Below are 24,138 nucleotides of genomic sequence, written 5' to 3'. Positions count from 1 at the left end.
TTATTTTATATTTGTTTCAGAATGCTTCAATCTATGATAACTGAAAATTTCATTCAGTTCTCTTAATTTTTAAGAAAGTTATGGGCTTTTGACTGTTCACGATCACAGCTTTTTTGTTATGTCCATAGAAAATCAATAGGGAACAAGATGCTCATTTCCCAGTATGAAAATGGCCATAACTTTTTAAATACTTGAGATATGAAAGTGAATTAGGTGTCAAATTAAACTTATTTTTATGCTTTATCTGATGGGATAAATTACAGACTTGATTTTTAAAATCTCAAAATTTTGTAACATTGCTACTGGATGGGGCATGTGAGATAGCTGACTGAGTGACACCAGGGCGTCAATAACGAGGATGCTGGCCTGGGAGAGGACACTGACATTGCTTCAATCTTAATTCCAGTGAATTTGGAGGATTTTGCATTGGTGGTAGTTTTGTTGCATGAACGAAAAAGAGATTTTGTCAAAGATAAGATACTTGAAGCCCTTCTGTAGAACTTCAGCATTGTGGCTGAATATATGGCGGTCAGGTGGCATAGCAGCAGAGTTGCTGCCTTACAGCGAATGCAGCGCTGGAGACCCGGGTTCAATCCTGACTACAGGTGCTGTCTGTACGGAGTTCGTACATTCTCCCCGTGACCTACGTGGGTTTTCTCCGAGATCTTCGGTTTCCTCCCACACTACAAAGACATACAGGTTTGTAGGTTCATTGGCTTGGTGAATGTAAAAATTGTCCCTGGTGGGTGTAGGATAGTGTGCGGGGATCGCTGGTCGGCGCAGACCCAGTGGGCCGAAGGGCCTGTTTCCACGCTGTCTCTAAACTAAACTAAACATATGAAGGACTCCAGTTAAATATGTACAGTATCATGACTTAAAAGGCTTGGAGGAGCCAAGACACAGGAGTTTGTAATTTGACTTTCAATGGTTAAAAATCCAAAAGGTGCCAAATTATGGATCTCAAGTATCTAGGCACCGCTAACAGCCTTCCACCACCTTCGCTTGGGCCACAGGGGGAAGTATTCTAAGGAGTGCTCAATTTAGAAAACCTTCTTATATGAAAGCTGCATGAATTGGCATAAACAAGAAATGAACTGAAATCAATTCTTGTGTTGCGAATTAAATTTGTCATCTTAATTACTTTTGGCTCTGCGGTCTGCATTGTGGTTTTAGGGCAGCTTCTGAGTCGGCATTGTCAGTATGTCATTGATAGATAAGTTGACTGAATGGTTTCAGTGTTCTTTGTTATAGGATTAAGAGAAAATGAAAGATGTAACAAGAACTGTAAATGCAGTATAATTGGAAAAAAGCAAGTCACACAATTGTACTATGATTAACTCATCCCTTACTGCTCTTCCTCAAGTTATTGAAGTGGCCCTGTTTCCTTTTCTGCTTCCTCACATTCACTTTGAACATCAATGTAAAGATGTTAAGTCTGACACACTTGTAACTTTACTTATTGTTTAATGATCACTCAGGTTAGAAACATTCCAGCATTGACTGCTTGCAGTCTATAACCGTGCTGGAACCAAGAGAGGGAGGGAGAGATAGAGAGAGTTATTATACTTGATAGCTAAGGCGTGGTTAGTGGTACTGAGGTAGCTATATTATTGGTTGCATGCATGGACCATCTACAATCAATATCTATAGGGAGATGTTGTTGGTACTTAATCTCATCTATTCTATGTCTCTGGTACAAGAGAGAGTTAGATTTAGCTCTTAGGGCTAAATGAATCAAGGGATATGGTGAAAAAGCTAGAACGGGTTACTGATTTTGGATAATCAGCCATGATCATATTGAATGGCGGTGCTGGCTTGAAGGACGGTAGGGCCTAATCTTGCACCTATTTTCTATGATTCTCCAAATCTCCCATGGATTTGCACACCACAACAAATCTGAGGTGCATCAATAGGATCTACCAAGTACTTGAACCTTTCTTGGGGCAGCTCTACAGTTCTGCCCTGATGGCTAGTGCAGGGATACTGTTAGCCTATTAAGCACAGGATTTTACCTCAATGGACATTCCATCATATTAATAAATACATTCAAAATTGTGGGAATGAGTGTACATCACAGGATAGGGGCACGATCTTTGGCCTCTTGCGCATATTTGTTTATGTGATGGGAAACTAGCTGGGCTCCAAAGACGTATAGGTTTGTAGGTTAAGTGGCTTGGTATATATGTAAAATTGTCCCTAGTGTGTGTAGGGCAGTATTAATATGCAGGGATCACTGGTCAGTGCGGACTCGGTTGAGCGAAGGGACTGTTTCCGCACTGTATTTCTGAACTAAACTAAAAATTAATACCTTCATACCATTGCTCTTGCATAAAGCCTGCTCTCTGGTGTTCGAGATAACCAGATGACAATACGCACAGATGTCAATCCAGACACAAGAGAAGCTAATAGCTGTTGTCAATCCGCAAGATCATTGAGGTCAATGAGGAAAGTGAAGTGAAGTGCAATAGATATCACAGTCCCAGAAAGCTGGGAGATGCATTTTGTCAGATTTTTGCCACATCTTATAAATGAAAAGTAGAGGTGGCAACAGTTTGCAGTAACTGAAGCACATTTAAGAAATAGTGATATAATCTTTTGTGGGCAAATTAGTACACTGATCATAGGGAATGTGCAAGATCCATATATTCACTTAACTACGACCAGATTAACTCAAATAGAACTGTGAGTTTATGCCCGAAGCTCAAGTTACATTTCCCAGGCCATATGTGTGCACCAATCTTTACATTTCTCTTCTAATTCTGTTACAGTCGATGTAATCACAACATCATGTGCTTGTTTGCAAAATGGTACAACATAGATGTAACTACAGCAACTTTTTATAATCTACAGTTCATACAGGGGACTTTATCGCAATTGATTCCTCAGTTCAGAATTTCTTCCATTGCACATATGTTTCCATTTTAACGGGTGAAGGAATGGGTGACGTTTTGGGTCGAGACACTTCTTCCAATTGAAACGTCACCCATTCATTCTCTCCAGGGATGCTGCCTGTCCCACTGTTACTCCAGCATTTTGTGTCTACCTTCGATTTAAACCAGCATCTGCAGTTCTTTCCTACACATGTTTCCATTTTAACCCTAGTTAATTACTTCAAATTTATATATTCCTAAAATCATTTGGTATGGATTCTTTAACAATCTGTGTAGGAACACGATTAAACAAATCAATGTTTTAGTTTTATGCCTACCTTGTATACTACTTAACCCATGATACTTTCTGCTAATGTCAAGTTATCTCAATGTAACACTTTGGTATATTTTCACCCTGAAACTAGCAGAATGAAAGGGGCAAATAAGTCATGAGGTTTGGTCATTAAAAAACCATGGCTCCTAAGTCATGCCAGGTGGGCTATTTAATAATAAGGAATAATAAAACAAAAAGTAGTACTCAAAATGCTGCCCGGACTGACTTCAGTATAGATTAGAGATCAAATTTGAGACTTCTCTGATTGCATGGCTTAGTATGATACTCGGAAATGCCCATGGAAAAATTGACATAAAGCTGTTTCTAAGGGACCAAGCCTAGACCCTTAGTTTTGTTGATACTACACATCCTGAACCTTGTAACTGTGGCTTTTCTGTGTTTATAAGGTTAGAAAACTCCAGCTGCTCAAAGCAGACAGAAACTAGTTCACATTTGGCACACATTAACACAGCTGCAGGCATTATTAAGTCCAGATGAAGAAGAAAAAAACGTATTCTGGATAGGGTAGTAAGGAACAAAAAAAAACAAATTCTAGCTTACATCTGACAAACATTTACAAGCCATATGTCAACATGAAAGGTTTAATATATTATTTCTGGTATGGTATTAATTTCACTCTAAACTTTAAACATAAACATATTATTAAATTTTCTAATACAGTTCAGTAATTATTGCAAACAATTTTTGCAGTCAAGCAATATATTTAACAAAATGAATTGCTGTCACGACAATTTTGAATACAATTTGAACAGGGTGCTTCTGGGGTCAATACTTTTCTAAATACCTTATGGGAATTAAAAATATGATATATCACACATAGCACAGTGTAGCACAGATACAGACCCTTTGGCCCACAATGTTTGTGCCAAACATGATGCCAAATTAAACTAATCTCTTCTGCGTATATGTGATGCATATCTTTCAAACCCTGCCGAATTAAAGTGCCACCATGTTATCTGTTTCCACAACGACCCCTGGCAGTGCATTCCAGGTACCCATCACTCTCTGCGTCAAAACTTTCTCCACCCATCTCCTTTAAACTTTGCCCCTCTCACTTTAAATGTATGCCCTCTAATCTTTGACATTTCCACCCTGGGAAAAAGGTTCTGACTATTTATCCTATCAACGCCTCTTATACTTCTGAGGTTTCCGATCAATGTCTAAAACTCCAGAGAAAATAATCAAAGACTGTCCAACCTTTCCTTATAGCTGCCATCCTCTAATTCAGATAGGATTCTGGTAAACCTCTTCTCTCCCCATTTTAAAGCCAGCACATCCTTCCTGTAATAGGACAACCAGAACTGCACATGGTACTCCAAATGTGACCTAACCAAAGTTTCACAAAGTTGCAACATAACGTCCTGACTCTTATATGCAATGCCCTGATCAATGCTGGCAAGCATAACATAAAACCTAAATATAAAAATGAGCTTAATGTTGCACAGCAATTTCCATGGATTTGCAGACCACACCAAATCATAGAATTATGGAAGGACGACAAATCAGGACAACATATCAGAAGACGTTCAATCTAAGTAATGTGTCTGGCTAATTTATACTAACGACATCCTTTGCCAGCAGGTACATTCCTAATGGAGTATTTGTCCAGATATGGAAAATCTTGTAACATAACATTCTTTCAAAACCCTACCCGAGTAGAAATAAATATTAACACCTCTATATTAATGTAATATTTTGAGTTTTGGAGGATTTATTTAGAGATAAATAGAAATGTTAAGGATTAAGATTTTGAACACCCCAGAGGTGTATGTAAATTGAACAGGCACATTGAAACAAAGCCAAACATCATTAGCGCACAGTCATCAGTTAACTGAAGCAAGACCTTGCCTACGGGCATTCTATTACATAAATGCAGCAGTCCTCATTTCCCATCTTTCTATTTCCGATTGAGAAACATTACAACTTTGAAGGAGAAACATATTGTAAATTAAAAGTAATGTAATGCAGGAGAGAAAGAAGAAATGCAGGAATAATGCAGAGAGAAAGGGAGGAAAGAGAGAGAAGTGGAGAAAGGGGATGGCTAAACACAGGGCCGGCCTTAAGCCAATTAGACCGTTGCTCCCAATTGGGCCCTGCGAGTAAGGGGGCCCCGCGCCAGAGTAATCTGCTCTCGGCTCGTGTAGATCTACCCCGGGTGGAGGGGGGAGAGAGGGGCAGAGAGAGAGTAGAGGGGTGGAGGGGGAAGAAAGAGGTAGACAGGGAGGGGGGTGTGAGGGGGAATGGAGAAGGGGGAGAGGAGGAGGTCCCTCACGGTCCCAGGGCAGCGATCCCGCCCCTCTAGTCGCCGTGCTTCACGCACACAGCCCCGGCTCCACCCCTCTCTCTCCCCGGGCAGATGCAGTGAACAATACACGGAGGGCCGGGCCGGGGGTTGGAGCAACGTTTACAAACCTCGGCCTCAGCTCACACCCATCCGCCCAGACCCCGGCATCCGCTCCCTCCGCCGGCCCTCACCCTCCCTTCTCTCCTTCCCTTCCCTCCCTCCCTTCTCTCCTTCCCTCCCTCCTTCCTCTCTCTTTTCCCTTCTCTCATTCGCTCCATCCCTTCTTTCTCTCCTTCCCTCCCTCCCTTCTGTCCTTCCTCCCTTCTCCCCTCCCTTCTCTCCCTCCCTCCCTTCTCTTCTTCCCTCCCACACACACATAACGCACAGACAACTAACACACGCAACTAAGTTAGAATGGGGTAGAAGCCCAAAGGGTAGGATGGGGCTGAAGGCCAAAATTTATTGCCTGGACTGGTTTTTCACCAATGGTTATTGGTTTTCCAGGATCTATTTAATTAACTTACTTTTTTTTTTCCATTTCACAGTCACTAAAACAAGTGGTATTGTAACTATGTACTTTTCAGAGGTGATCTACACATTTTGTTTGTTACTTGTAGGCTTACATGTATGCAATTTTATATTAAAATGTAGCTTAGATTTGTTTGGTCCATTAAGTCGCATGCACTTTTTAAGCGCACATTTTGATTACTTTCCATTCTACCGTAGAGATATAAAGTCTATAATAGAGTTTAATTATATTTCTATGAATCTACCGACCTTGGCTGGGAACCTGGGGCTCACCAAAATTGTTCCCAATTGGGCCCCGCACCTCCTAAGGCCGGCCCTGGCTAAACACCCATTCCTTTCTCTAGCTCAACCTTTTGTTTTCTGCTCCATTCTTCTTTCACCTTCTCTCATCCTTCTCATCCTTCCCACCTTCTTTCGCCTTCTCTCATCCTTCCCACTTTCTTTTCACCTCTTTGCTCCAACGTGAGGCAATGTACAACATAGTACAATGCAAAGAACAACATAGGAACGTAGTACATAAGAAGTTGGAGAAGCAGTTCCACCTACAATCCCCTCCTCTGCCTTTCAAAAGGATAAAGATTGACTTCATCTTCAGTCTCCACTTTCCTGTCTGAACCCCATAATCCTCGATTCCCCCATGGCCAAAAAAAACAATAATTCCCAGTCTTTAACTTAATTAATGAGCCAGATCAGACAGACAGCTAGTCAATGATTTCAAAGTGAACTGCCAGCTATCTATATTGCTCAAGTCAGCACATTCTGGACTTCTACTCCTGCATGCAGTATCACATAAGTACTAGTTGAAGGTCAGATGCTGGCGTATCTGACCTCTCTCTGCACCCTGGACCCGGCATGTGATCCAAAGGACTGAATTTGCTTGTACTGAGCTGAGGAGCTGGATGTACTTCATATTTTTTAATTTTAAAGTCACTTTTGTTTCTCTAAATTATTTACATGTACTACAACTGTTACTACATTCCTCTAATCATCAGAGACATTTATAGACAGTAGAAGACTTCTGATAGCATGAGCTGGGGTTTGTGCTGCCTGAGGCCTAGTCTCAACTAACAGACCACACTACCTCATGGGACAATTGCACCAACTAGGCCTCCAAGGCACTGGGAAAAGCCATCTCACAAACAACAAGCACAATTGCAGGAGATAAAAGTAAGCAGCAGGACGGGTTGAGCATGTTCTGGCTTAATGATTCAGCATGCAAAGCTCTCTGGTGTCAGGAATGCCAAATATTCATAATTCCTGATATTCAGAAACATTTAAGAGGATTTGAAAAAGTGAAATAATTAAAACACATTTAAAATACTACAATGAAGACAAATGTAAATTACTTAAAATACCGTGCAAATAAAATAAATAATGACAAAAGAAAATTCACTTAATTTATTCTTCCATTTTTCTCCTGATGCTTCAATCCCCATTCAAATGAAGTGAGTCAGGAATCCTGAACTAGCTTGCCTTACTGCTGAATCTATGAGCAGATTATTGTGGAAATGCTGAGGAATTTCAACAAACTCCTGTTCTGCCATTGAACATTTGGGGAGCAGAGTAGCAGAGCACTATCCGGAAATTGCTGACCAAGTTTAGACAGTCCAGGTAATTTAACAAAGTCCTCTGTAAGTTTCTAAATATGCCCAAATAACTTATTTTTCTTCTTGCGTATGGTATGCACAGCCTAAAGTTGTAGGACAACTTGTTCTATTTGATCTTATTTGATTGTGCATGCCAGGCTGATTGCATTCGTCGAAACAGGGCGGACCACATGAAGGTTGCAATCTCCTATCACCCCAAATAGCTGATTGCACTACACTGAATAATGAAAACAAGCAATGAGAATAAGGGATAGCAGATCAAGTTAATAACCATAATCCAAAAAAATATAATTGCAAGGACGATTGAAAAAGATTGTATGTAATTAATATAATGCATTATTACAGGTCAAATGATGCTACTTTCTGCTCAGGACAAAAGTAATGGATTTTGTCAGTTCTCATCCAACGTCCCATCAGGAAGCAGAACAAAGTTCCCTGGCTCCTGTCCTGCCAAGATATTTGAAACCAGTCAGGCCAAATTTTTTGAATATGTTTTCTTGGTGCATCACGCCAAGATGGCAGTGCTAGGGATGGGATCAATGGGCAGCTGTGAATCAGTCAACGAACATAACTCTCGCGACATCAGAAAGCACCCTAAAGTTCAGTCATTCGATTTGGGAAGGACATGTTGACTTTGACGCCGTATTTGTGAAGGTCTCCAGTTGTGGTGATGGTAGAGGCAGTCGCAAGAGCCCTACAGCAGTCAGGTGAGCAAGTCACAGAAGCCGGGTGAGCTACTAGCAGCAGTAGTACGTAATGGCAACAGAAGGAGCTGATCGCTAGACCGGACCAACCGCTTCTTCATCAACCCAGTGCTGCCAGGACACCTGCTGGTGAGGGGGGAGTGAGCCCCATGATGACCAAATACTTCCTGTTGGAGGTGGCAGCCTGGAGAAAGCGCTGTTGGCCAGGGGCTAAAGTGAGCTGCAACAACAGCCATGTCAACCGGCTGGTGGTGCAGCTGGCGAAGAAGGGCCCGCAGGTGCCATCGGCCCCTAGTTTAAAGGTGACATGAAACAAAGTGCTGTAAGAACAGAAGGTCAGGCAGTATCTCTGGAGACCATGGATAGGTGATGTTTCAGGTCTGGACTCTTCTTCAGACTACATCAATTTGAATAATGGTCCAGACCTATCCATTTTTTTCAGAGATGCTGCCTGGCCGGCTGAGTTACTCCAGCACTTTATGTCTTCTTGGGTTTTAACCAACATCTGCTGTTCTTTGTTTCTATCTAGTTTTAAGATGATTTTTCATCATATATATTACCTAAATAGACTTGGGCCCACAAATACATATCTGCTTCGGATACTACCTTTTTGCAGAAAAGAGCAGAACCAGATTTTTCTGAGCTTTTGCTTCATTTATATTGCATTTATATGTTTTTAAAGATCACTGAAATTGCTTGGTGCACATTGTCAGCAGAGTAAAAGGTTTAAAAATAAAGACTTACTTCTTTTAGCCAAAGAAGTTTAGGTGGCTGCATTTCTGGAGACATCACTCCGCCCACATAGCGTAGCACACAGTGCTTTGTTTGATTTATTCGGTCTACTTGAACAACTGCTCGATGATCCATCCACATGATAATGTTCCTGTTGTTCACCCCTACATCATGTGTAGCAGTAAACCATTAAAACCGCAGATTAACAGATCTCTTAATAGCATGATTCCATATGTCAAAAAACAGAAGCTGCAATCCAAATATCATAACACATTGTCAAATAACAAATGTTTTCTGGCACTGATGCTAAAGTTTCTTATCATTTATCGCATGCTGTGGGAAAGCAAATGCAACACTATACTTAGAATAAACTTTGATGAACAGGTTTTAATCTATACCAAACTAATCAAAGATGAGGAAATCTGTGCTTATATTTTGTAAGGACATTCTTTTTTTTTAAATCATTAATAATGCACATTTTGGTATTGAAGAATCTGGACTTTCCTATTTTTTTTATATTATTATGTAATTGAAAATTCCAAGGAAACATATTCAGATGTTCTACACTGTAAGTGCTAGACTTAATTTTGTCAATGGATGGAACCTACATAGATCCAGGATTAGATTTTTTCTATTAAATCTACCAGGTCAATATTTCAATTCCACCAACATGAAGAATGATGTCTAATGAGATAATGAACCATTGGATGGTGCCTCACAATGTCAGCGATATCCTAAGCAGTCCTATCTATGTGGAATTTATTTGCTCCCCATGTGACCGTATGCATTTACCCTGGGTGCTCTGGTGTCTTCCCCCTTCCTAAAGCATGTTGACTGCTAGATTCATTTGTTTCTTTACCTTACCCCTGGTGTAGGTGGTTGGATGGAAAATAAGGGTTGAGTGGTGGCATTGTGAGAATCCTGCCAATACAAGAAATTGTCATCTCTTAGTACAAAACTGTGCAGTCTAATGTCTAGAAGATATTCTGCACAGCCCCAAAGGTGCATTTTTAACTTTTAGTTAAGCTGCCACATTAGAAATTCTCGTGCTAGAAAGCATTACATGCCATTAGGTTTTTTTTGATAATGTTATCTAATGCTGTCACAACTTCGGCTGTAATGTCTTTCAAATGTTTTGGAATGTATTTATATATATATACTTTTACATATCTAATTGGAAGTAGCAACAGATTTACCTTCTGCATTCACGGCTAAGGGTTCAAATTTTTCATCAAGTACAACAAGCGAGCAGGTGGCATCAAACCCAATACCTCGGATACGACTCAGATCAACCGACTGAACGATTTTCTGAAAGACAAAGAGAAATATAAATAGAATGGTAATTTTTACCAATATAATCTATATATTTATGTATGTAATGATTGGAAATCTTCTTTGATTCTCCCTAATCTTTCTTTAAAAATTCACCTTGCAGACACCTAATTGAGCCTTGAAATTGTAGATAATTCAATGGTAAAGTTGTGCATTACTTCAATATCTCTTGCTATCCTTTTCCTTTTCCTTCATTGTCTCTCTACTTCATGTTCTACCCATTCTCAAGAAGGCATTAAATAAATTCCCTTAAAACCCATGTGAAACTGGCTGTTGGAAATTATTACGTATCATAAAATAATGCAATATAGATGGAATAGACAGTAACACTTTTGGAATTTTGCATCTGATATTCAGTGACTTTTAAATGCCCAAAATCTATTTAAAACATGGGACCATTTTCAAAACTTATTGTTCCACATGTGAATTACTGAAATATATGATGCACTAACAGTAAGGGTTGAGACAAAAAATTGGCCTTGGTATAAAGCACACCAGGCCAGATGAAGTCATTTAAAGACGACTTTTCAAGATCTGACAACACAACAATGTCAAATGTAATGCAGGAGCAAATTCAGTGTTTGTTATTTTATAATTGATCACATTTGCTTTTTATTTAATTTGTTTATGAAGACTACCCCACTCGCCCTTAAATGCATTGGCCTATCTGGCATTACCAGAACTACTTTATGGCAATTGAAGAACTGATTTCTACCTTGCAAACAAATTGAATCGTCTGGGCCACTTTACTGCAATAGACATCTTTTAGAGCCTCTTGCTCTCCAGAGTAAATAGATTATTCTTGGTAACAAGGTCTATTTCTGGCTACTGAGAAACTGTTAAATATAAAGTAGAAGTAAAGCAGAGAGCGAAAAAATTGAGGTAGTTCCAGAATGAACCACAACATGACTATTTTCCAGTGGCTTAATATCCTGTTCATCTAGAAGAGAAATCATAATGGCTCAATATTTCATGCCAGGAAAGTTTGGTTTTATGGAAGAAATTGTTTGCCAATTGCTCACTAAGAGCAAGTTAGAATTTCTGCATAATAATCGCATACCTCATGCCAACTGGCATAAGGACTAAGGTTATTTGTATCATTGTCATTAATATTTACAAATGCATTGAGAGTTGACATAAAACTGTGGTGTTATATTTTTATGACTTAAGAGTATACAAGGTGCTGGATTCCTGTATTACAAAAATACAGCTTAGCTTATGAATAGTTCTTCTGTTTAATATTGTCATGCAAACGTTCTTATAAATGTACCTTTGAAACAGCACAGCACGCTGCCCAGATATCAGCAGAAGACTGCTCATAGTAATCTGGCTGTGGCTCCCAGATCTGGATTGGTTGTTCTGTCTGCACCACCACTTTACCATTCTGGTCTACAAGTGCTCCCCGTACACTTGAAGTCCCCACATCAATCCCCACGTAGTATTGCATGTTCAGTCAGCCTATAAAATAAATATGTCACAAATAAGAAAGATCTGATCATTAAAGAATACCAGAATAATTAAGGGATAACATAGCAATGCTCATTTTTGTTACTTTTAATTCACTGAAATGTCACATAAAGTTTCACATGACGCTCTTCATCTGTAATTAAAAAACGAATTAACCTAAAGTTAATTTAATTTTGGATATAGGTGTTAATTATAATAAAGTCAGTCACACAACAGAGAAGCAAGCTCTTTAACCAACTGAGTCCACGTTGGCCATCGAGCAACAACAATAGCAATCCTCGGCCAATCCCATTTTTATTCTCCCATACCTAGTTATAGAATATCCCTGTAAATTATGAAATATTAAGAATAGACAATATATTTAAGCATCCATATCTGTTGAAGCTTTGTAGAAGGAAATAAGGTAATAGTTTAAGTCTGTGAATTGAAACCATCATCAAAAACTATAAAATGATTATTAAAGCAAAACATAATTGTTGTTGATGCATAAAAAATGTTATAACTTTAATCTAGTGCATTCTAGTGCTCCAATTCATTGATGCAACATCTAGCCCCTCTTCACCCAAATGAAAATGAACTCAATGTAAAATCTTCATCTGTATTACAATCCAAATATGATTATCAACTGTGCTGAAGATTTTAAAATTAAAAACAAAGGAAACTTTATATTGACATGTCCCCTTTAAATAATTGAAATAGGCTCATAGGGCTTTGAAGACCTATCTCTGCATGAGTGCTTCTTGGCTGGCATGGGCTAAGCAAACATCAAAGAAAACAACTAATAGTTGTCCAGGCATGCACTACACATTGTGAGATCTCAGGTTGCTTTGTGCATGGAGGAAGCAGAAGAATATTCACAGACATCATGTGAAATAAATTATCCTTTTATATTTATGTTTTATTTTTCACAGAAATGAAACTAAACTCAAAGACAAATCACAATACAATCCGATTTCCAGGCAAAGTAAATATTAAGATAAAGTCTTGAAATGTTTACTTATGGTATTTTACGTTCTATGATAATCATATGTGTGTTCTGTTCCTTATTAGTGCTCTATATCTATCTATCTATCTATTATATAAAAGTCTGTGCCTGTCGCCTGCGGTCCGTCCGGCTGCCTTTCTGCCTTTTGATTCGTTCCCATCGTGTGATGTCACAATGCCCAATGCTCGCAGATGTCCAATCACAATGCCCAATGCTCGCAGATGTCCAATCGGAATGGATCAATTTACATGGCCGGCTGCCGGCTGCATTTCTTCCTTTGATTCACTGCAACTCCGAAACCAGACAAAGAATCGCCGACATCCTTTTCATTTCGGTAGAGATTTCACTTTTCTTTCTAAGTATCCGCTCCTCATTACATTTTGTCGTGTTTAAGTACACGTTTTTAATCAAATCCTTCCCCCCCACCCCCCCCCCAATATTTCAAAAATAAACTGGCTTCTCACCCATAGTAGCAATGTTACAAAATTTTGAGATTTTAAAAATCAAGTCTGTAATTTATCCCATCAGATAAAGCATAAAAATAAGTTTAATTTGACACCTAATTCACTTTCATATCTCAAGTATTTAAAAAGTTATGGCCATTTTCATACTCGGAAATGAGCATCTTGTTCCCTATTGATTTTCTATGGACATAACAAAAAAGCTGTGATCTTGAACAGTCAAAAGCCCATAACTTTCTTAAAAATTAAGAAAACTGAATGAAATTTTCAGTTATCATAGATTGAAGCATTCTGAAACAAATATAAAATAATCTTACTTGGATGACCTGAAATTAAAGCATATAATTAGTTAGTTACCTAATTGTAGCTAATTTCAGACTTCAATTACTAGATCTAAACATCTATCCATTTCTTAATAAATGATTAACATTTTTAAATAGCCTAAATGTCCAAATAATATTCACAAATAATTCACAATAAAACATGATTTTTAAATCTCATTTACATTAATTTATAGGCCAAATGGAAGGAATTTAGTGTTCAATTGCTGTAAATAAATGCCCATTTAAATCAGCTTTCCAGTGGGTCTCTGTGGAACGCGCTGGTTTAGAACGTTCACATTGCGGTAGATTTGTGCCCCAAATGCCCAGAAAAATACTGCGCGATATAATGGGCCCAAATTGAGCTACTCGCAATATTAAACTTTGTATAAAGGGTTCTTTAGAAGCCCTTTTTAATGTAAATATATACAGCCTAACTTCAGCTGTCTGCTTTATGAGACTCTGCGGTTGCTGACGGTCACGGGGTTAGAGATTGATTTTTAAACTACTATAACTATTTTACGAGGCCTTTAAAACTAATAATAGCTTTTGCGACGGGGTCTTCCAGCGATTTTTCGTTAATAATTAACTAGGCTGAACATCTTCGATTTGAACAGCCTAGAGAAAATCGCGTTTTAAACCCGCCCCCTCTAAACGGCGCCAAAATCGCGCACACCCGTAGCGGCAGATTTTCAAAGACGCTTCAGGTAGGCTTTGCAACATACCTACCCATAGAATCAGCACCAGCCCCAGCCCATGGTGAACGTTCCATCGTGTGATGTCACAATGCCTGATGCTCACAGATGTCCAATCGGAATGGATTCATTTACATATGCCTTTGCAGGAGCCCCAGTCCCTGGTGAACGTTCCATCGTGTGATGTCACAATGCCCAATGCTCAATGCTCAAATACATTGTTGCCATAGAGGGAGTACAGAGAGGGTTCATCAGACTGATTCCTGGAATGTCAGGATTTTCAAATGAAGAAAGACTGGATAGACTCGCCTTGTACTCGCTAGATTTTAGAAGATTGAGGGGGTATCTTATAGAAACGTATAACATTCTTAAGGGGTTGGACAGGCTAGATGCAGGAAGATTGTTCCGGATGTTGGGGAAGACCAGAACAAGGGGTCACAGTTTAAGGATAAGGGGGAAATCCTTTAGGACAGAGATGAGAAAAACATTTTTCACACAGAGTGGTGAATCTATGGAATTCTTTGCCACAGAAGGTAGTTGAGGTCAGTTCATTGGCTATATTTAAGAGGGAGTTAGATGTGGCCCTTGTGGCTAAAGGGATCAGGGGGTATGGAGAGAAGGCAGGTACAGGATACTGAGTTGGATGATCAGCTATGATCATATTGAATGGTGGTGCAGGCTAGAAGGGCCGAATGGCCTACTCCTGCACTTAATTTCTATGTTTCTGTGTTTCCCTCTCTTCACCCCTCTCCCTCTCCCACAAATCCCTCTCTCCCCCACCCCCCTTCCCTCTCTACCACAACCCCCTTACCCCTACCCCTCTGTCCCTCTTTCACCACTCCCCCTACCCCTCCATCCCCTCTTCCACTTCTATCCCCTTACCCGACGCCTCTCCCTCCCCCACCCCTCTCTTCCGCTCCCTTCCCCTCTCTCCCCCACCCCTTCCCCTCAGTCCCTCTTCCACCACTCCCCCGTCCCTCTTCTACCACTCCCGCTACCCCTCTACCCCTCCCTCCCTCCCCAGTCTTCCACTTCTCTCCCACTCTCTCCTCCCCCTCTCCCATCCCTCTCCCCCACCCCCTTTCCCTCTCTACCCCACCCCCTTCCCTCTCTCCCCCCACCCCCTTCCCCCTACCCCTCTGTCCCTCTTCCATCACTCCCGCTACCCCTCTCCTCCTCCCTACCCACTCTTCCACTTCTCTCCCCCTTCCCCTCCACTCTCCCACCCCTCTTTCCCCTCTCTCCCCCCACCCCTCCCTCCTCCCCTCACTCCACATCCCCCCTCCCCCACATCTCTCTCCACATCTCTCACCCCCTACCCCGCTCTCCTTTCCCTCCCAAATCTATCCCGTTTCCTCCTCCTCCTCTCCCCTCCCTCCCCTCTTCTCACTCCCCCCCCCCCCCCCCCCCCCCGCAAACGCCGTTGGGGAAACAGACCCAACGGGTCTGCACTTGATCTAGTTAATATATAAAACTCTCGTGCCATCCGGCCGGCTGCCGTCCGGCTGCCTTTCTTCCTTTTGATTCGTTCCATCGTGTGATGTCACAATGCCCAATACTCGCAGATGTCCAATCGGAATGGATCCATTTACATGGACGGCTGTCGACTGCCTTTCTTCCTTTGATTCCCTGCAACTCCGAAACCAGACGCAGAATCGCCGACATCTTTTCCATTTCGGTAGAGATTTCACTTTTCTTTCTAAGTATCCGCTCCTCATTACATTTCATCGTGTTTAAGTACACGTTTTTAATCAGATCCTTCACCCCCCCCCCACACTATTTCAAAAATAAACTGGCTTCACACCCATTGAAGCAGCACCAGCCCCAGCCCCTGGTGAACGTTCCATTTTGTGATGTCACAATGCCCAATGCTCACATATGTCCAATCGGAATGGATCCATTTACATATGCCTTTGCAGGAGCCCGAGCCAATGGTGAACGTTCCATCGTGTGATGTCACAATGCCCAATGCTCAAATACATTGTTGCCATAGAGAGAGTACAGAGAAGGTTCACCAGACTGATTCCTGGGATGTCAGGACTTTCATATGAATAAAGACTGGATAGACTCGGCTTGTACTCCCTAGATTTTAGAAGATTGGGGGGGGGATCTTATAGAAACCCCTGATTACATTTCGTCGTGTTTATGTACACATTTTTAATCAAATCCTCCCCCCCCCCCACACCAAATATTTTTAAAAAAACTGGCATCTCACCCATAGAATCAGCCCCAGACTCGGTTTGTACTCGCAAGATTTTAGAAGATTGAGGGGGTATCTTATAGAAACTTACAAAATTCTTAAGGGGTTGGACAGGCTAGATGCAGGAAGATTGTTCCAGATGTTGGGGAAGTCCAGAACAAGGGGTCAGTTTAAGGATAAGGGGTAAATCTTTTACGACCGAGATGAGAAAAAAAAATTTCACACAGAGAGTGGTGAATCTCTTGAATTCACTGGCACAGAAGGTAGTTGAGGCCTGTTCATTGGCTGTATTTAAGAGGGAGTTAGATGTGGCCCCTGTGGCTAAAGGGATCAGGGGGTATGGAGAGAAGGCGGGTACATGATACTGAGTTGGATGATCAGCCATGATCATATTGAATGGTGGTGCAGGCTCGAAGGGACAAATAGCCTACTCTTGCACATAATTTCTATGTTTCTATGTTTCCCTCTCCTCACCCCTCTGCCTCTCCCACCCATCACTCTCTCCCCCACCCCACTTCCCGCTCTACCCCACCCCCTTCCCTCTCTCCCCCCGCCCCCTTCCCCTACCCCTCTGTCCCTCTTCCACCAGTCCCTCTACCCCTCCCTCCCCACTCTTCCACTTCTCTCCCCTTACCCCACCCCTCCTCCAACCCTGTCTCCCCCTCCCTGTCCCACCCCTTCCCCTCTGTCCCTCTTCCACCACTCCCCCTGTCCCTCTTCCACCACTCCTGCTACCCCTCTCCCCCTCCCTCCCTCCCTACTCTTCCACATCTCTCCCCCCCTCCCCCCCCCACACTCTTTCCCCTCTCTCCCCCCACCCCTCTCCCTCTCCCCCTCCCATCCCACTCTCCCCCTCCCTCCCCACTCTTCCCCCTCTCCCTCCTCATTCCCTTACCGTGCACAGTCTCTGTCTTTAAGAAGGAACTACAGATGCTGGAAAATCGAAGGTAGACATAAAAAAAGCTGGATAAACTCAGCGGGTGCGGCAGCATCTATGGAGCGAATTGAATGGTCAACGTTTTTGGCCGAAACCAGGAAGAAGGGTTTCGGCCAAAAACATTGCCCTTTTCCTTCGGTCCATAGATGCTGCTGCACCCGCTGAGTTTATCCAGCTTTTTTGATGTTGTACCAGCCTCTCTCTCTCTCTGCCCTTTTCTCTTCTCTCGACTCATGCACGCCGGCTCCAACCCCACCCCCCCCCCCTTCACCTCTCTCCCCCATCCTCTTCTCCCCCCACCCCCCTCCCCCTCTCCCTCTCCATCTCCTCCTCCCTCACAAAATATTTTTTGTGGGGGCGGGTCCTCAGTGTGTGTGAATGTTTGTGGAGGCGGCCACGCGCTCTCCATTCAAGAAGACGCTCATCTGTTTGTGGAGGCGCGTGCTTAGTATGTGACCAAAGATCTTATAGCGGAGCTCTCCGCTACAAGATCTTTGTGTGTGACGACACACTCTCCCCCCCCCCCCCCCCCTTTGGTGCAGGAGGCGCGCGCATCATCTGAACGCACAGCAATTATTCGGATTCTTCACTAACCGTCATTCTGACTTTGCTTGTGAAGAGAAAAGTCCTGAATTGCATTTGTCTGATGCAGGAAGATTGTTCCCAATGTTGGGAAAGTCCAAGACAAGCGGGTCACAGTTTAAGGATAAAGGGGAAATCCTTTAGTACTGAGATTAGGAAAACATTTTTCACACAGATAGTGGTGAGTCTCTGGAACACTCTGCCACAGAAGATAGTTGAGGCCAGTTCATTGTCTATATTTAAGAGGGAGTTAGATGTGGCCCTTGTGGCTAAAGGGATCAGGGGGTATGGAGAGAAGGCAGGTACAGGATACTGAGTTGGATGATCAGCCATGATCATATTGAATGGTGGTGCAGGCTCGAAGGGCCGAATGGCCTACACCTGCACTTAATTTCTATGCTTCTATGTTTCCCTCTCCTCACCCCTCTCCCTCTCCCACCCATCCCTCTATCCCCCACCCCCCTTCCCTCTCTACCACCACCCCCTTCCCCCTACCCCTCTGTCCCTTTCACCACTCCCCTACCCCCCCACTCTTCCACTTCTATCCCCTTACCCCACGGCTCTCCCACCCCCACCCCTCTCTTCCCCTCCCTTCCCCTCTCTCCCCCACCCCTTCCCCTACCCCTCTTCCACCACTCCCCCGTCTCTCTTCCTCCACTCCCGCTACCCCTCCCTCCCTCCATCCCCACTCTTCCACTTGTCTCCCCTTCTCTCCTCCCCCTCTCCCTCTCCTCACCCCTCTCCCTCTCCAATCCCTCTCTCCCCCACCCCCCTTCCCTCTCTACCCCACCCCCTATCCCTCTGTCCCTCTTCCATCACTCCCCCACCCCTCTCCCCCTCCCTCCCTCCTCCCAATCTTCCCCATCCCCCCTCCCCCACATCTCTCTCCCCATCTCTCACCCTCTACCGCGCTCTCCTTTCCCTCCCAAATCTATCCCGTTTCCTCCACCTCCACCTCCTCTCCCCTCCCTCCCCTCTTCTCCCCCCCCCCCCCCCGCAAACGCCGTTGGGGAAACAGACCCAACAGGTCTGCACTTGGTCTAGTTAATATATAAAACTGTGTGCCTGCAGCCCGGCTGCCTTTTTGCCTTTTGATTCGTTTCCATCGTGTCATGTCACAATGCCCAATGCTCACAGATGTCCAATCACAATGCCCAATGCTCGCAGATGTCCAATCGGAATGGATCCATCTACATGTACGGCTTCTGACTGCATTTCTTCCTTTGATTCACTGCAACTCCGAAACCAGACGCAGATTCGCCGACATCTTTTCCATTTCGGTAGAGATTTCACTTTTCTTTCTAAGTATCCGCTCCTCATTTCATTTCGTCGTGTTTAAGTACACGTTTTTAATCAAATCCTTCCCCCCCCCCAATATTTCAAAAATAAACTGGCTTCTCACCCATAGAATCAGCACCAGCCCCAGCCCCTGGTGAACGTTCCATCGTGTGATGTCACAATGCCCAATGCTCGAATACATTGTTGCCATAGAGGTAGTACAGAGAAGGTTCACCAGACTGATTCCTGGAATGTCAGGATTTTCATATGAAGAAAGACTGGATAGACTCGCCTTGTACTTGCTAGATTTTAGAAGATTGAGGGGGTATCTTATAGAAACGTATAAAATTCTTAAGGGGTTGGACAGGCTAGATGCAGGAAGATTGTTCCGGATGTTGGGGAAGACCAGAACAAGGGGTCACAGTTTAAGGATAAGGGGGAAATCCTTTAGGACAGAGATGAGAAAAACATTTTTCACACAGAGAGTGGTGAATCTCTGGAATTCTCTGCCACAGAAGGTAGTTGAGGTCAGTTCATTGGCTATATTTAAGAGGGAGTTAGATGTGGCCCTTGTGGCTAAAGGGATCAGGGGGTATGGAGATAAGGCAGGTACAGGATACTGTTGGATGATCAGCCATGATCATATTGAATGGTGGTGCAGGCTAGAAAGGCCGAATGGCCTACTCCTGCACTTAATTTCTATGTTTCCCTCTCCTCAGCCCTCTCCCTCTCCCACCCATCCCTCTCTCCCCCACCCCACTTCCCTCTCTACCACCACCCCCTTACCCCTACCCCACTGTCCCTCTTTCACCACTCCCCCTACCCCTCCCTCCCCGCTCTTCCACTTCTATCCCCTTACCCGACGCCTCTCCCTCCCCCACCCCTCTTCCGCTCCCTTCCCCTCTCTCCCCCACCCCTTCCCCTACCCCTCTGTCCCTCTTCCACCACTCCCCCGTCCCTCTTCTACCACTCCCGCTACCCCTCCCTCCCTCCCCACTCTTCCACTTCTCTCCCACTCTTTCCTCCCCCTCTCCTCACCTCTCTCCCATCCCTCTCTACCCCACTCCCTTCCCTCTCTCCCCCCACCCCCTTCCCCCTATCCGTCTGTCCCTCTTCCATCACTCCCGCTACCCCTCTCCTCCTCCCTCCCCACTCTTCCACTTCTCTCCCCCTTCCCCTCCACTCTCCCTCCCCACTCTTTCCCCTCTCTCCCCCCACCCCTCTCCCCATCCCTCCCACCTCCCCTCCCTCCCCATCCCCCCTCCCCAACATCTCTCTCCCCATCTCTCACCCCCTACCCCGCTCTCCTTTCCCTCCCAAATCTATCCCTTTTCCTCCTCCTCCTCTCCCCTCCCTCCCCTCTTCTCACCCCTCCCCCGCAAACGCCGTTGGGGAAACAGACCCAACGGGTCTGCACTTGGTCTAGTAACATTTAAAAGTTAATGAAAAATTGTTCACGTCCTGATATGCTGCTTGAGATTTCTTTAATAGTGATGTTGCAGTTACTGGACACCAGGAATCTTTTTGAGCTGATGTTTGACAGGAGGAGGTGTTGGGCAAGGACATACTTCCACCACAGATAGCACATATTCTGGTGGAACACTTCTGACATGCTTCAGTGGCTTCACTGCAGACTGCAAATTCATTAAAAGTGCAAAAAAGAACATGGCTTGATACTGCACAACTTTTATGGTTGGCCAAATTTACAATCCAAGTTACTTCTTACACATGAGACATGTTTTATTTCATCCAGACATAATCAAATTTTAAGCCTTTAGAACGTTTGAAGGTATAACTATCATGCATACCCCATTTATCCCCTTGCTGCTTGGCATTTTGTCTACACACTGCTCCACTTGGTGCTACTCTGTGGTTTCCTCATTGCTCCCTTGCTATCTCCCTGTTACCTATTCACCTATCCACTCACGCCTCATCACTGGTCTACTTGCCACATCACTGGTGTTCCTTTTTAACTTAACAACAACCTCAACACCTCCCAATAACCAGAAAATTCTGCAGTCAGCACACCAAGCAGATTCTGTGGAGAAACAGTTTCAAGTTGATAACCAAACTAAAGAAAGATTGTCAACATTAGATATTAGCTGCCTTCTATTTACAGATGCTGCCCTGACCTGCAAAGTATTTTCACCAGTTTCTGCTTCATTCCAGATTACCAGCATCTGCAGTATTTTGCTTTTGGTTTATTCCTGTGGTTTTTTGACCACATACATAGCATGCACAATATTTATTTGGACATTTTTAAAGCCACACAATTGCTGGAAATCAGGTAGGTGAGCAGCTACATTTGCCTTGGAAATCCAATTATCCAGTGGTTACATGAGTTTTCAATTTGAGATGCAAAATCAAGTTGTCATGCAAAAAAAGGCAAAAGTGATACTGGCCTTATTCAATAAAAGCAAAATTTGAGCCCAATTACGATTTCAAAGGATGGGTATATAGTATATTCAGAATACAAAATTATTTCCTGTTGCTCATCAACAATTTATATATTCTCAAAGCCAAAAGTGTATTATCAGTTCTACACATGCAACACAGTAACACAACATCGTAGCAGCATGTGAATAATCTAACTACTAAAAAGAAATTAAGTTGGATCCATACCAGACCATCTCAAGCCTAGTTTCTCATTTATGGGCAGAGCTTGGAAATGGTCTTGTGCATTGGAAATATAGCCTCTTGCAGGCATTTCTGTTTCTCTCCTTGTTTGGAAATCAATAACCCCAGCAAAAATTCGCAAATCCAACATTTAAAATAAACTCAACAAGTAACTCTGGCTGAACCAACAAAGCTACATACATGGCAACTGTGAGCATCTTATGTCAACAATTAGCATTTCAACCATTGCACCCGAATGACCTGCTTCGCGATGAGTAACATACATTTTTAATTGTATTGGGAAGTTATCCATAAAAAATATTCAAGTCTAAAGGCACAACTGAAAAATAATATTCCAATCAGATCATTTGTTAAGCTGAAATAAATTACCCCAAATTCATGGAGTCACTTAGTTGTTGCAAATCAAAATCAAAATGACTTCATAATTTTTAAAAGTTATGATGCTTGTCAGTGCTTGAGTGCCAAAAATTGAGATTAAAATTAGGGATTTTTCAAAATCCACAGCTTTTTGGATTTTTTTCATGGTCATCGTCAAATGCAGCAGCTGAAATCAATTAGAGATATGGATAATACATTAACTAAAGGGGCACCAGAACTGCTTGTTGAGCCCTCTTATAGTAATTTTGGTGGAAATGTCCACTTTAGAAATTAATAGTTAAGTGTAAGAGTAATGAGCAATCTCTTAGTTTAAATAAATTTACCCAGGAATTCAAGCACACCCTCAAAGAAGCAACACTTATTTTGGATATTCATTAACAACAGTGGCCTGTGTGACTTTATACTGCAATTTATTGATGGCATTCCAGTCTACATTGTTGACAGAATGGATGGGGAATTGTATCTGTTCAAAGAGGGAAATAAGGGATCAGACTTACACTGTGTTAAATAGGAAGCAGGAAAAATGTGGCCATCTGAAATATGTAGGAAGAAACAGCAGGCTGGTTTACACCGAAGATAAACACAAAATGCTGGAGTAATTCAGCTGGACAAGCAGCATCTCTGGAGAGAAGGATTGGGTGACATTTCAGATCAAGACCGAGAGTCAGGAGAGAGGGAAACTAGAGATATGGCAGGGTGAGGCATACCAGCATCGACTGAAGGGAGTATAAGCAATAGAGCTACATTAACTTGTTTAAAAAGATGATAGGGAATTTGGAATTAAGATCAGACTGGCCTCGCTAGCCGAGAATCAGTATTTTCATTGGGGGTGGGTTGGACTGATCATTGGGCGTAGTGGTAGTATTGGAAGTTGAATCGGTCCTTTCAAAACCAAGGCGAACCCAAGTCAAGTCAAGTCAAGTTTATTTGTCACATACGCATACGAGATGTGCAGTGAAATGAAAAGTGGCAATGCTTGCGGATTCTGCAAAAAAACCCTACAAAACAGAATAAAACAGAATCAGTAATTACATATTTGTGAGAATTTAAAAAAAAAAAGACACAACAGTAAATTGGTACAGTATGTTAGTCCCTGGTGAGATAGCAGTTTACAGTCCTAATGGCCTCTGGGAAGAAACTCCTTCTCATCCTCACTGTTTTCACAGCATGACAGCGGAGGCGTTTGCCAGACCGTAGCAGCTAGAACAGTCTGTTGCTGGGGTGGAAGGGGTCCCTCATAATGTTGCTGGCTCTGGATCGCCTCCTTCTGATGTATATTTCCTGCAGAGGGGCGAGTGTAGTTCCCATAGTGCGTTCGCCCGAACTCACTACTGTCTGCAGAGCCTTCTTGTCCTGGGCAGAACAGTTCCCAAACCAGATTGTGATGTTTCCGGACAAGATGCTTTCTACAGCCGCTGAGTAGAAGCACAGGAGGATCCTCAGAGAGACTCTGAATTTCCTCAGCTGCCTGAGGTGTTAAAGGCGCTGCCTTGCCTTACTCACCAGTGTGGCAGCGTGTGATGTCCATGTCAGATCCTCTGAGATGTGGACTCCCAGGTTATTAAAGCAGCTCACCCTATCCACAGTATCCCCATTTATCTTTAGTCCTAGGATGTTATGCCATCCTAATGTCCACGATAAGCTCCTTAGATTTTTTGACATTCAAGAGGAGGCTGTTGGCCTGACACCAGAGTGCCAGGCCAGCCACCTCTTCCTGGTAGGCCTTCTCATTATTTTCGGTGATCAGGCCCACCACCACAGTGCCATCAGCAAACTTGATTATCGA

The 24,138-nt window shown here is 43.0% G+C and overlaps 1 protein-coding gene across 2 annotated transcripts in view; it reads right to left on the bottom strand.

Annotated features, from left to right (window-relative positions):
• fggy (FGGY carbohydrate kinase domain containing) overlaps positions 1–24,138 on the bottom strand; it is a 178,323-nt gene that overhangs the window by 139,392 nt on the left and 14,793 nt on the right. The window contains exons 2-4 of one of the 2 annotated variants that reach the window (XM_033028522.1): positions 11,683–11,871; positions 10,277–10,388; positions 9,093–9,244 (exon numbers count right to left, since the gene is read on the bottom strand). In XM_033028522.1, the coding sequence (XP_032884413.1) occupies positions 9,093–9,244; positions 10,277–10,388; positions 11,683–11,859 (441 nt within the window). In that variant the 5' untranslated portion in view covers positions 11,860–11,871. The remainder of the gene's footprint in view (positions 1–9,092; positions 9,245–10,276; positions 10,389–11,682; positions 11,872–24,138) is intronic. The other variant, XM_033028523.1, reaches the window with a different exon arrangement.

Source organism: Amblyraja radiata, chromosome 10 (genome assembly GCF_010909765.2).
Source record: "Amblyraja radiata isolate CabotCenter1 chromosome 10, sAmbRad1.1.pri, whole genome shotgun sequence".
Lineage (NCBI taxonomy): Eukaryota > Metazoa > Chordata > Chondrichthyes > Rajiformes > Rajidae > Amblyraja > Amblyraja radiata.
The sequence above is the reverse complement of the archived record's forward strand: the minus strand, read 5'-3'. Positions and strand labels throughout refer to the sequence as shown.